At 40.6% G+C, this 14,236-nt stretch overlaps 1 protein-coding gene across 6 annotated transcripts in view; it reads right to left on the bottom strand.

Moving 5' to 3' along the window:
- Positions 1-14,236, bottom strand: part of kdm6a (lysine (K)-specific demethylase 6A) — a 74,312-nt gene that overhangs the window by 13,099 nt on the left and 46,977 nt on the right. For 5 of the 6 annotated variants that reach the window (XM_089002931.1, XM_089002930.1, XM_089002933.1 and 2 more), the window contains 11 exons: positions 12,810-12,903; positions 10,692-10,818; positions 10,159-10,257; positions 9,552-9,771; positions 9,182-9,322; positions 8,432-8,524; positions 8,250-8,327; positions 4,585-4,692; positions 4,120-4,494; positions 1,522-2,351; positions 71-200 (listed from right to left, as the gene is read on the bottom strand). In XM_089002931.1, the coding sequence (XP_088859057.1) occupies positions 71-200; positions 1,522-2,351; positions 4,120-4,494; positions 4,585-4,692; positions 8,250-8,327; positions 8,432-8,524; positions 9,182-9,322; positions 9,552-9,771; positions 10,159-10,257; positions 10,692-10,818; positions 12,810-12,903 (2,295 nt within the window). The remainder of the gene's footprint in view (positions 1-70; positions 201-1,521; positions 2,352-4,119; positions 4,495-4,584; positions 4,693-8,249; positions 8,328-8,431; positions 8,525-9,181; positions 9,323-9,551; positions 9,772-10,158; positions 10,258-10,691; positions 10,819-12,809; positions 12,904-14,236) is intronic. The other variant, XM_089002932.1, reaches the window with a different exon arrangement.

Below are 14,236 nucleotides of genomic sequence, written 5' to 3'. Positions count from 1 at the left end.
AGAAACTGTTTGGCCAACATTTTGCCATAATATTGTAGATATGTTTTTGTCAATGAGGACTTCGACTCACATAGATACTGGGCGTCGGTGGGTTGAGTTTGTCCTTTGGCAGGGGAGGTGATGGTGTGCTTGGGGGGCGTGGCGGTGGGCACTTGTCCAGGATTATCCTGCTTGTCGACAGACCGTTCTTGCCCAAGTTTCTGAGGCATAGTGAGTTCGGTGATTAGCTCACAGAGGAATTTGCATGAGTGGACAACCCAAAATAGGATAAATGTAGGAGAGATACTATTTGATGATCTTGGCTAGCATCCCTCCAAAGAACTGAGAGTGGTTATGTATTTCTAATTCCTGATGTTTTAATGTTGCAAATACATGTTAGCAAATGTCACAAAGTCAATGATGTGAGGACACGTAACCTTAATTATATGTACAGTTGAAATATGAAGTTTTACATACATTATGTAAAATACATTTTTCTCCCTTTCACACATAATTCCTGTTCTAAGTCAGAGGATAATTAATGTTATTTCTATTTGCTGAATGGCAATATAATGTGAGATGGATTTTTTTTAAGACAATGCTTTAATTACTTATTCAGAAGCAGTCCAAAATTTACACACGGTAGCAAAATTTTAGCTCCCCATTTGCCATGTTGCCAATGATGAGATGAGATGGGGAGTGGTGGGCTCCATATTTTTCTTATTTGTCACGTCAAAATTTCCAAGGGAAAACCTACGTCAAAAGTCATTGCTAACAAGTAAAATTGTCCATCAGCAAATAATATAAAGAATCCTCAACTTTATTGGGTCAGTTATGCATGATTGGTAACTCTGAATGCTACTGTCAATCTGATGAAACAATGTTTACGTAGGGTATCGGCATCTGGCAGCATCACAGCGAGGGTTATTAAGATAGCTCCTTTTGCGGGAATCCTGAATTGAAGAATGCGCAAATATTTGGTTGGTTTCGGCACAAAAAAAAAACACAATTGCTCTCAAGTAGCACAAAACATCGTTGAAATCCCCATCCGGTTTCAGGAGAAAAAAATATTTTTAAAGGGAATCATGCTGATTGACACAGTGAAACAACAAGGGGTGAGTCGCCATATCAAATCTAAATGGTTTGTGTACATTTCCCTAGTCTTGACATTTGGAGGACAGCAGCATGTTTTTGTGTAGTATCCAGAAAGGACGACTTAAGGAAATAATAAGTGCAGTTTCTAATTGCCAATTTAATATATTAAGGAACAAAAAAACAGAACTATTTGTCCCCACAGGCAATACAATACAATACAATACATATATGATGAGTCGAACTGAGTTTATTAGGCTAAACATTTATTAATATAAGTACAATTTGTTACTGTTCAAAAATATTCAGAGGAGGTGAGTACGCTTTATTGTAATCTTTTTTTTAAATCAATGTGCTTACTGTGCGTGTCTTTTTAGATGTGGAAGATGAAATATGTTCTAATTGAAACATGTAACACCAGATGGAGTGGAAAAATAAGGAGGTTCATACCTGCACACTTTGAGCACTTCGCTGGATCTGGGATATATGGAAACAGAACTCCAGGGAGCTAGAACAGCGGGGGCCAAGTGTCTGTGACGGGCTCCTTCAGGAGTAGCCACCTTTTGCGGGCTGCGAGAGTCCTCCTTGCCATTCACTATGGGCCCCTGACTATCAGTCTGACTGTCAAGGCAGGAGCGGCTATTGTTGGAGTGCACAGCGGTAGTGGTGGTGGTCATTGGCGAGGATGCTAAGACATTGTCCGAAACAGCATTGGCAGCATCCACATGGACATTATTGATTTTCTCTGAGAAAGGCCCTCCGTGGTTACTAAAGTTATTATTATCATCATCATTCGTGTTGGTGGTGGTGTTGTTGGCTTTTCCCTTTAGCAAGGCTGAGAATGGAGGATTGTCTAGATTGGGCGCACCGGAGGCTGGAGAGCAAGGTTTGTCCGTCACCCCCAGTAGGATGTGATTAGTCAATCCCTGTGTGGGAGTGGAACTGGGTGGACTTGGGGTTATCCCTGCAATGGTGTCAGGACCTAATGGCAGAGTGGCTGCTCCCGTGTTACGCCCGGAAGGTGCGTTGTCTTTGGTGTGGAGCCCTGAGGTAGTGGTGGAGTGGGGAGGCGAGGACAAGTGGTTGGGGGTGGACCGAGGGGAGGTGGGGGATAAGGAGGAGGCGGAGGACGAGGCAGTGCAGGGTCCAGAAGAATGTGCCACCTGATTGAGAATAGCTGAGGAAGAGAATGAGGTCTGAGGGAAGGAGGAGGAGGAGGAAGAGAAGGGTGGTTCTCCATTGGGACCTGCCAAATGTGAACCCAGACCTTTGTGAAGCCCCTAGACAAAGAAGAAACAGTTAATTAACCTCAAAATTAAACACATCTATCCCTTGAGTTGTGAAAATATCACGTGGCTTCGATTGCTCTTTATGACTTTTGTTTTTGGTGTTTTTCAATTCCTGAATTGCTTGTGAGGTTTGGGAATTGGATGTGTTTAAACTCACATTTTGTAAGACCTCACCAAACTTCACATTAGATCAGTTCAGCGCACACCAAAAGGATAATATAATACCTTTATGGATGCAAGATCTCCCCCTCTCACCACATGGTAGTGAAGAATACACGCGGAGAGTTACATCAAGTGAGCTTATAGTCAAAGCAAGATGGCTGTTCATACCATACGCAATGTCAACTATCAGCATTAACGGCTTGATTCAATGGACACTAAATTACTTGCCAAAACAAACAGATATGGAAGCTGATCGAAACAACCAAGCAAAACTGCCACGCAGTTCACTTTGCACATTCCGGGAGGAGTAGTGCAAATACATTAATTTAAACAACATAAAATTAACAAAGCGGAAATCTGTATGATTCATGTTAATCCACTTTACGTGCATATCATGAGCCCTGCGGAGGTCTCGGTCTCTTAATTTTAACTTTTGTCATTAACAAAGCAGAAATCTGTATGATTCATGTTAATCCACTTTACGAGCATATCATTAGCCCTGCTGAGGTCTCGGTCTCTTAATTTTAACTTTTGTCATTAACAAAGCGGAAATCTGTATGATTCATGTTAATCCACTTTACGAGCATATCATTAGCCCTGCTGAGGTCTCGGTCTCTTAATTTTAACTTTTGTCAGGTTAGTAGTTAGTTTTTTACCAAGTGAGAAGTACAATGCAATACCATACACGGTAATTATGTCCAGAATAGGCACGGCTGGTGTAATGTTCCAAATGGAGAGCTCAAATTAAGGAAATTTCTCTTGAACATGTTGATTTGAGCTTGAACACTTTCAAAACTTCTAGTGTTCTGTTCATTTTTTTACTCTGTACTACCTAGTCAAAAACAGTAAAGTCTCGTTATATCGATATTCAAGGGAGTCCGAAAAAATATCGATATAACCGGGACTATCGATATATCCGACCCTGTTTGCATGTAATTTTCTCCGTGCGTGCATAGAAATAGTATCGATATAACCGGGACTATCGATATATCCGATATCGATATAACGAGACTTTACTGTAATGCTCGCTACTCAAGTTGAGAAGGGGTCTTTATGCCTTTTACAAAATCAATGCCTTCTGATTATGATACAAAGAAATGTAATTTAAACAGACATGTATATTTGTGTTGGCAATTGCCCAATATGGGTGTTTCTAGACAAGAAATCGGTTTGCTGATATACTTTGCACAGTGGGAAGTGAGTGAAGAAAATGAAACCGCTCATTTTATAAATAAGCAGAGGTGAGCATTTAATGAGATAATACATGTTGAAAAAGAAACGCGTAAAATGACAACTTAGCGAGTCCAGAAGAAAATGACAATCATGTCCATCTTCTTAATCAAACGATAAGTCGAAACAATATTTATTGTGAAAGGCTTAACTCAGGTTTCTTCCTAAAAAGGAAATTTTACTTGCCTCCCTCACCTCATGTAGTTCAGTTGAAGCTAAGTTGGTCTTTTAATAAGTGAGAAGTGTCACCTTGCACCGTGCTCTGAGACAACTTTTTGATTTGGCGCTCTATGAATAATTCTTGCTTGGATTGACTTGTGAAACTTCTGAACCAACAGAGGCACAAAAAAAGAAAATGTTGGGTTACCTGAGTGTTTGCGTTGCCATGTGGACTCCTCCATGTCTCGTCTGAATGAGCGGGACTCGTGTTGCTAGTGCTGGGGTGACTGACGCCTGTGCAGTTGTGAGGTAGGGAGTTCTGCTGCGTGTAAGGCACGTTTCCGTTATTTGTGCTGCCACCTCTTGCCACCGCAATGTGGTCCCCTGCAGGGGAACTGGTCTCGAGCGACCCAAATGAGGGACTTGAGCATGACCCATTGGATGTGGGCAGAACAACACACGGCGCTCTGATGGCTGCATTGTTCAAATGGGAGGAATGGGGGAGGCCTTCACGGCAGTTGGGGGATTTGGCCTGAGGACCATTAGGAAGGCTGGGCTGGGACTGGGCAACCACCTTTGCCTGCTGTCTCACCCGACAAGGCAAGGTGGAAACAGAGAAATTCTGAATATGTGCACTTTATTTTTTTTATATTTCACAAGTCAAAATGTGTACCTGCTGCTGATACTGATGCATGAGTGAGAACTGGTTCTCCAGCTGATCCAGCATCTGCACCTGGAAGGGCTTGAGGATGGCCCTGTTGGTTCGCAAGTGTTCCAGAAGCTGCATAGACCACATGTTTATCCATTTTCATGTCAAATTCTATACAAACATCATATCCGAAGATGAAATTAAATTCTTATCCCGTGACTGTAGTGTTCTTGAGAGTTTTGAAAGGCGCTTAGAAATTAATTGTAGTATTATTATTGTACTTTAAACATGCTATGTTTTTAATCTGCCACAAGGGGACCCTTTGTCAACATGGCCAACACATCACATGTCCCCCAGTAGAGAGAAGCCATCTAGGCGAGGAAATTGTATTTCCGTTAACAAAATGTGTACTACTTCTTCTTTTCCTTTCGGCTTTTCCCTTGACGGGGTCGCCACAGCAAATCAGTGTCCTCCATCTTTAGAGGTTTGATCCGCATGTTTGTTTTGGACAAGCTTTTACGTCGGATGCCCTTCCTGACACAACCCTCTGTATTTATCCGGGCTTGGGACCGGCACAAGAAGACATATGTCCCTTTGTGGCTACAGAACAAACAACTCGCTCAGTAAAAGGCTCCCAAACACAAAATGGTCATCGGCACAGCAACATTCAAAAAAGCAAAAACTATACTCACCAAAAATACAAAGTAAAAAAAACGTTTGAAAGCTTGTACGGTAGCGTGGTTAATTTAACCAATTGAGTTGGGGACACAAATTTGAACAAAATGGGAGTTAAACAGTTCAACTTTTCACATTTTGACTTGCTCTTTTGCCGATAAATCAAGCTTTGCTGTCAGTATAGGGTGCACCCCCAATGAATAGTGCATTTTCAAATGTTTTCCATCTATAAGGCGTATCGGACTATAAGGCATACTTTCAATGAACGAAAAAGGTTTTCCAAATATACATATAAATAGATAAACGTTTTCCAATCTGTAGGTCCTGGAATTCAAGTGACAATGTCAAAAACCCTGGCTGGAATGTGTCCACTGGAGTGGACACATTCCAAAAATGTGTCCACTCCAGTGGACACACCCTGGCTGGAATGTGTCCACTGGAGTGGACACATTCCAAAAATGTGTCCACTGGAGTGGACACATTTTTGCACATTGTCTGGCATTGAATGAGTTAACATTATTACTGGCGTCCAACTTTAAAACTAGTTTTTCATTGATTTGTTGAGCATTTGTAGTCTAAGACAGCCATACAATTTTTGGAACTTCACACTGTACTTCAGTCAGAATGAATGAAACCTTAAAGGACAACCGACATCTCCGGACAAGTTGTGTCCATAATTTGTAAAATGTGTACTATCATCACTTATTCTATGGCGGGAACACAGGCAAGAGAGATTCTCAAAAATAAACACTAAATTAGAGCTCATCAACGAATTAACAAAATTGAGATTGGAAACAGTCAAGTCCTTAGCTTGAGCTCCACGCAATAGCAAAATTGGGCTGGGATGAAGGTGTGTCGCAGCACAGGCACAAAGCTAGCTCACTAGCATCAGCTGCTGTTGCTTACTTAACATTAAAAGCTTTCTCGCTGTCTTTAGCTGCTGGTTTTTCATGTTTATGAGTAGCTGGCAGCCCAATAGGGGATCAATTGAAAAACGTGTACTCCAGAGAGTTTGTTACTTCCCTCTAATAGAGGTTATGTGCTTGGGTGACTCGGCACTGGACTCTAGTACCTTCATGCCTATTGTATCCAGCCAAATTATTTTATTTGAATATGATGCAGAAAGCATCAAACATCTACAATCATGGTCAAAAGTTTATATACACTTATGAAGACCATAATGTCATGGGTCTCATGAGTTTCCAGTTAATTCTACAACTGTGATTTTTCTCTGATAGAGTGATTGGAACAGATACTTCTTTGTCACAAAAACATTCATGAAGTTTACTTCTTTTATGACTTTATTATGGGTTAACAGAAAAAGTGATCAAATCTGATGGGTCAATAATATACATACAGCAACATGAATTAGCAATTTTGGTGACTTAGAAAGTTGTGTCAGTGAAATGAGCTTCATAGCATAGCCTCAACTTCTTGTTAGTGATTATGAGTGACTACAGTTGGTAATTTCTCTGAGGGCATGTAAATATAGCTCATTGAATGCAAACGCCCACAAACGCTACAATGGGAAAGTCAAAAGACCTCAGCATGGATCTGAAAAAGCGAATCATTGACTTGAACAAGTCAGGAAAGTCACTTGGAGCCATTTCAAAGCTGATGCGGGTTCCAAGAGCAACAGTGCAAACAATTGTTTGTGAGTATGAAGTGCATCACAACGTTTTGTCACTGCCACGATCAGGAAGAAAATGCAAGCTATCACCTGCTGCTGAGTGAAAATTGATCAGGATGGTGAAGATTCAACCAAGAATCACCAAAAAGCAGATTTGCCTAGAATTAGAAGCTGCTGGAACACAGGTGTCAACACAGGGGTCCACAGGCAAGCGTGCTTTGCATCTCCATGGACTGAGAGGCTGCCGTGCAAGAAGGAAGCCTTTTCTCCAAAAGTGGCACCTTAAGGCTTGACTGATGTTTACAGAGAGTAAATGGGATAATGAAGAAGGAGGATTACCTTCAAATTCTTCAAGATAACCTAAAGTCATCAGCCTGAAGATTGTGTCTTGGGCGCAGTTGGGTGTTCCAACAGAACAATGAGCCCAAACACACATCAAAAGAGATAATGGAATGGCTAAATCAGGTTAGAATTAAGGTTTTCGAATTGCCTTCCCAAAGTCCTGACTTAGACTTGTGGACAATGCTGAAGAAACAAGTCCATGTCAGAAAGCCATCTAATTTAACTGAACTGCACCAATTCTGTCAAGAGGAGTGGTCAAAGATTCAACCAGAAGCTTGCCAGAAGCTTGTGGATGGCTACTAAAAGCACCTAATTGAAGTATAAATGGCCAAGGGACATGTTACCAAATATTAGCACTGTTGTATGTATATTTTTGACCCATATTTCTGACCCAGCAGATTTGATTACTTTTTACCTGTTCACCCATAGTAAAGTCATAATAGAACCAAACGTCATTAATGTTTTTGTAACGAACAAGTATCGGTTCCAATCACTCCATCCGAGAAAAATCAGAGTTGTAGAAATAACTGGAAACTCAAGAGAGCCATGACATTATGTTCTTCACATGTGTATGTAAACTTTTGACCACAACTGTAGCTGTCAACCTGCTTGCGCCAAATGTGAAAGGATGGTTTATTCAACCAAGCTTTGGTGAATTTATATTGATTCATATCTCTAATATTAAATGTATGGCTAGGTCAGAGGCATAACAAAATAATCATTTGAGTGAAAATTAGTATGCTTACAATGACTCTGTTCAATTCATTAAAATGGATGGGACCAAACACCAATTCTTTTTAAATTATATTAATGTGACAAGTATGGATTTTGTCCAACGATAGATTTTACCCATGTAATAAATAGTGAGGTTCAATAATGTGGTGCTCATTCTTGTAATTAAAAGTAATTATTATCATGAATAGTTATATTATATTTAGGAAGAAATGTTTTGAGCCAAGAAGTTGTGCCGGTGAATTTAAGTGCAGGCAACTGAGGACCCCTGCGAGTGAAATTACAATGACTTAGCACATATCTCTCTAACCTGAAGTTTCTGCGGCGTAAGGTACCAGCTGTGGGCCGGATGTTGATTGGCACTGTTTGCACATGAGTCTGCAACACTCTGCACACATTCAAAGGAAGAAAAGAAAGAGGAAGTCTGTATATTTGCTCAAACGGCAATGTGTGTGAGGGGACTGGATGTTAATGTGCATCTCTTGGCATTACTTTGGCTGGGCTGGCAGTGCGTTTCTTTTTGGCAGGACTGGCCTGTAGGTCACTGGGATTGCTCGTGCTTTGGGATCCCACCCCCTTACAAGCCTACAAATCCAGCAGAAAAACAGCTTGTGATGACGACCATCTGCGTTTTAGCAGGCAACCCCCGGAAAAAAAAGCAATAAAAGGCAAAAAGTCCACTGAAGTTATTTTCAAAAGAGAAAAGCAGAAAAAATAGACATGGATCCTCTGCATACACCGACTATATTTACATGCTTACAAATAAAGATGTATGACAACACTCTGATTAAAATACAGCTTGGTTTCACACATCTTAATCAGAATTATTGATTAAGTTCTTAATCAGAGACTTTACAGTGTGTTTGTGGAACGATGCAACTATAAAATTGCATCAACATGATAACATGAAGTCGGGTCTGGCTGGGTTAAATAAAGTATGTTTTAAACAAAAAAAGTGTTTCTGAACTGTATAATGGCATTCATTGGGGAATATTATGTTTTGCAGAGTAATTGCAATGCAAGACTTGTATATTTTTACACTGAGTGCAGTGGGCCATAATAAAATGCTTGTCACACTCTCCAGCATCATTGTTGCACCTGACAAACTATTTAAAGCTCAACCCCTCACTGTTCCCTCTGAATTTACACCTCATTCCGTCCAAGATAAAAAGTAGACGATTAGCCCTACTCATTCTGATTCTTTGAGTGGCGGAGTTATCTCGTAGCAGCCGGATCTCTCACCTGCTGTGCCTGTGCAGCGTTCAAGGCCCCTTGCCTGGACGTGAGCTCAGCAGGGATGGGCAGGCTCCACGCCTCCTCAATACTAGGGAGCATTTTACTCTTATTCTGCAGACTACCTGGCTGTAGATTACACAATTGAGCCTAGGAGAAATCGTGTGAACACACACGTTTTAGTGTGGCACCGACAACACAACACAAATTGGGGAGATCAGATCACAAATGTTTTGTGTGATGACGATGTTTGAGCATTACAAAATTATGAAATGATTCATATCTTGGTGCTCAGATATGAATATGATTTTGAATCACTTTCACCAAATGACTGAAGAACTGACTTGCGTACAGCTTTTACAAAAGGAATACAGACTACCTGCAACAGCTTGATGCGTTGAGCTAACGTGGAAGTGTTGACATTGGCCTTGCTGCGCGTGGCATTGATATAGCACTTGATGGCGTCATGCGGCTGTCCGCAGCTCTCATAGAGCGTGCCCAGGTCCATCCAGGCGGCAGCGTGGTTGTGGTCCAGTTGTACAGCGCAGATGTAGGCCTGCAGTGCGTCCATAGGCTGGTTCTGCTGCTGGTAGAGCACCCTGAAGACAAACACAAAATGGTGAAATTGCTGCTATGTTTATAATAATGAATGATGTGGAATTGCAAAATCCCTTTTGGACAACTTTTCTTTACGCTTGTCTTTTTGTGTATGAATTGAACCAATATATAATGTGAGGGTCAAAGCCAACTCCTCCTGGATTTAGACATGCCAGAAAATTGGCAGGAGGATGCCCTGTGAAGGGTTATCCTGACATAATGTAATGATGCGACTGTTGATACCATGTTATTGTGAAAGCACAATAATAGGCGAGGAAATCCCTTGCCTCACCATCTTCAATATAAAAAGGAAAGGTCAATTTCTAATTTCATGTCATGAGTCTGATGCAATAATTCCACAAAAGTATTGGTAGTTTGTTCTTACTCACCCTATGGAGCACCAGGTGTCAGCGCTGGCCTCAGACTTATCGATGGATTGACGATAGGAGATGAATGCATCCTGCACTTTGCCGATACTCGAGTAGCACCTGAAAGAGGAAATGGAGGAAGGTGATGACTGACGATCTTACATTTATATACCTTTTTTAATTAATACATTTGAAATTGATTAATTTGGATATTTTGAAAATGCAAATATTGGGCTTTTTAAACAACAGTTGAACAAAGTGGAGCTTTCAGATAAACTATACTGGTGATGAAAAATGACTCAGAAAATAACTCAGAATTATACCTACTATACATTCCTTTATTTTGACAGACACTTCATGTTTAATGTTAGGTGAGATTCACAAGAATAAAGGCTCAGTCCATTTAGCTCATTGGGACACACAAACACATCCTAGGATAAGGTGATGGCACTGACAACATTGTGTGAATTTTAGCTACTCAATCCAGGTTTTTATATTGAAGCAAGATTTTGTTATGACAACACTCAAGTTCATAAGCCTTTTTTCCTCCTCACCTGCCAAGAAAATACCAGGACTGGCCGGAGTTTGGGTCTGCCTCTAGAGACTTCTGCAGACATTGGATGGCATAGCTGTCCTTGGTGCCTTTATCCCCAAACTGCTCCACTGTGTGATGCATCCAGCCTGCAGGGAAACAAAGAATACCCCTTAAAACCATGAACATTGTTCACATTGAACACTGGGAGATTTCGAGTGAGGTAGAATTGATTGCTTTAGAAAAAGTTGGAATATTCCTTACAAACAATTAATTGAAGAAAAAAAAATGGATTTTTTTCAGAACGATGTGGTGCGTTCCCTAGTTGCGGCTGTTTGTAAAGTTCCGCAAATGCACCATGCTGCCTACGTAACTAGCATGTTACCATGTGATGATGTTATGACACCCAAATGGCGTATAATGTAAAATTAAACATAGCAAGAACATTTACATACATTGTATAATTACATTCAAAACCATTGTCATTTTTAGAACACTGCATGAGCCCATGCTAAAGTTATCGTATCCCATTAAAATGCTAACGTGAAATGATTGTTGACTTGAGGAGTAAGAGTTCCTCAAAAAAATATTCACAAACTCTGTGGAAACATATCGACACGCCACAAAAAGGAACATTATATCTGATTGCAAAAAATAGAAGGCAATACTTTCATGTCAAATTACAGTACAGGAGTGCTTTCCCTGCAAACAGACCGCCGCTCCCTCATAGCGAGATCCACTCATCGCCATAAAAACCTAAGCATGCTCGTTGGTGATGTGTTTTACTATTGAGGTTTGGGAAGCTATTGCTCTCCATCCATCCATCCATCCATCCATCCATCCATCCATCCATCCATCCATCCATCCATCCATTTTCTAATTCGCTTATCCTAATGGGGGTTTCAGGCATGCTGGAGCTTCGAGGCGTACGTAAGGTCCACCCCAAAGTGTTTGCAATGGTACACAAACAATCATTCATGCTCACAATCATCAGACCGAGGGACACCGCGGGATGTTCCATGAACCTGAAAGTGGAAGGAATCCGGCGTACCCGAATAAAACCCATGGATGCATAGGGAGAACATGCAAACTCCACAAAGAAAGGTCTGGAATCGAATCCTGCACATCAGCACTATGAGGTGAACATCTGGGGGCACGCAGAGAGGAACTTAGAATGCTAAATATGGCTATCGATATAAAATCTCAAACTTCATGGATTTAACGGCTACATAAAGCTTCTTCGGTTGCCATGACATTCCTCATCAGTTATTCTGCTTTTGGGGGAAAATGGGAACAGTCAAACCTCGGTTTTCAAACACGGGACGCTTCCTTGTGTAACATTCATTAGGGGCAGAGATGCTTGTTGTGATTTACAAAAATGATACTTTTTTGTTGCTATTTCTGCACAGTCAAAGCTAATAGGCCCACATTGGAGTTGGACAGATTTAGAAGCAGCGATGAGCATGTGATAGTTCACGGCACAATGAATGGAAAATCACATTCCAAAGAAAAAAATCATAAAGGTAGTGTTGTGTTTGTAATTTGGAAGGAGTTTGCTTACCAAATCAATGCAAAGCACCCAGTCGCGAGTACAGCCACAGCTAATATGAGCAAATTGCATGAGAAATTTAGCCATGGCAAAGCTATTTGGCAAACTAAACTAGGGAACACCCCACACACATAGGACTTTGACTTGTCTCAAGTACAGCAGAAAGTAAATGTCGAGGACTGCACCTGTTAAAGTCTACAGAAAAATAAATAAATAAATAAATAAAATACACTATAATGCCACATTTCCTTTAACTTTTGATCCACCTTAATAATGTAATGAATTTAAAATGATTGCTCCAGTAATTTTTAGATGAGACTAAAATAGATGAATTAGATCAATTAATTACACACACCAATTAAGCGCACACATATTTGATCACCCAAAATAATGTATTTATTTATAGCACGCACATGAACACACACACACGCACGCGCGCAAACGTGCACTCCCACACCCACACAAAGAAATTAGAAGCTGTATGTCATGCTATTGGTGTATCTTTGCTGCAAATAAACTGCCAAAGTTACACTTCCGGAGTGTCATCCATTCACATGAATGAGGTACTCGTGAGGATCCAGTGACACTTACCAAGCTGTTGCAGTGTGATCGCCTTCACCTGAGTAGGAAGATTCTCTGTTTGCAAGAGATTTTCGTACGCTTCTTTCGCTGCTCTGTACTTCTTCTGCAAGAGAAAAGACAGAGACACAAGGTATACAGGTATATATAAAATGTAAGGTGATGCTTATTTTGAAATCTTACTAATGTGGAATCTGGAATAAATAAACAAAAAAAAATAAAAAATAATATATATATGTGTACAGTCTTGTTTATATAATGGTTTTTGCACATCTACATTTGCACAGTATACAGTTGACATTTTTATTTTGTTATGCTTAGAATATCTTGTTTTCTATCCTTTCACTCCCACCCCAACCCCACCCCTCTTCAATTGCTGCTGTGGACTGCAAATTTCCCCATTGCGGGACGAATAAAGGTATTCTGATTCTGATTCTGATATATAATGTGTTCATTACATAGTGTTTGCTTCTTTACTAAAGTGGAGGAAAGCAGAATAGGATTCAAATAACTTTCAGTCCGATTTTATGTCAGCAAAGAAGGCACAGGGACAAAACACTGGACAAAACACTGGGCTCATTGGCCACATCTAAACACGTCAAACTCAAGGTGTTTTATAAGATCGATGAAAATGTTTCTTCAGCCGTTATCTGTACTTCTTTGAAGGTGTTGGACGTTTCACTTCTAATCCAAGGGGCTTCACAAGCGAACAAAAAATATATATATATATATACTTATATATATATATATATACATATATGCCTATATATATATGCCTATATATATATATACAGTAAAGTCTCGTTATATCGATATCGGTTATATCGATAATACCGCTTATTACGATACTATTTTCATTTCCCTTGCACATTTCTAGTCTTTTGATGTATAATTAGTACCGTTTAGTACGATACCCGGTTATTACGATAATCCAGTTATTACGGTGCTCCTTTTCATCCCCCGCCGGCCATTTTTGTTGTTTATATCGATATATCCGTCGCGCCATTGGTCAACTTGGTCACGTGTCTTGTTACGTGTGCCGCCATCGGTCGCGCCATTGGTCGACTTGGTCACATGAGCCGCCATCGGTCGCGCTATTGGTCGACTTGGCCGTGTGACTTTGTCACGTGACACGCCATCGGTCGCGCCATTGGTCAACTTGGTCACGTGTCTTGGTTACGTGTCACGCTATCAGTCGCGCCATTGGTCGACTTGGTCAGGTGACTTGGTTACGTGCCCAGCACCCGTGTAGCAGAGCCATTTTCATTTTCAGACGCTAGCTCGTGTGTAGCAGACGAGATTGAAGTGTTTGTGTTAAAAGGTAAAAATGGGAAGCAGAAGAAGATTGATTACTTTTTTAAATTGTATACATAATACAGTAAGATGTAAGCGTTGCAGTTTCCCTGTTGTGTTATGTACATGCCCACTGTACTGTATAT

This window comes from Hippocampus bargibanti, linkage group LG08 (assembly GCF_051943395.1).
Source record: "Hippocampus bargibanti isolate YZ-2025 linkage group LG08, ASM5194339v1, whole genome shotgun sequence".
Classification (NCBI taxonomy): domain Eukaryota; kingdom Metazoa; phylum Chordata; class Actinopteri; order Syngnathiformes; family Syngnathidae; genus Hippocampus; species Hippocampus bargibanti.
This window is presented reverse-complemented; position numbering and strand designations above follow the sequence as displayed.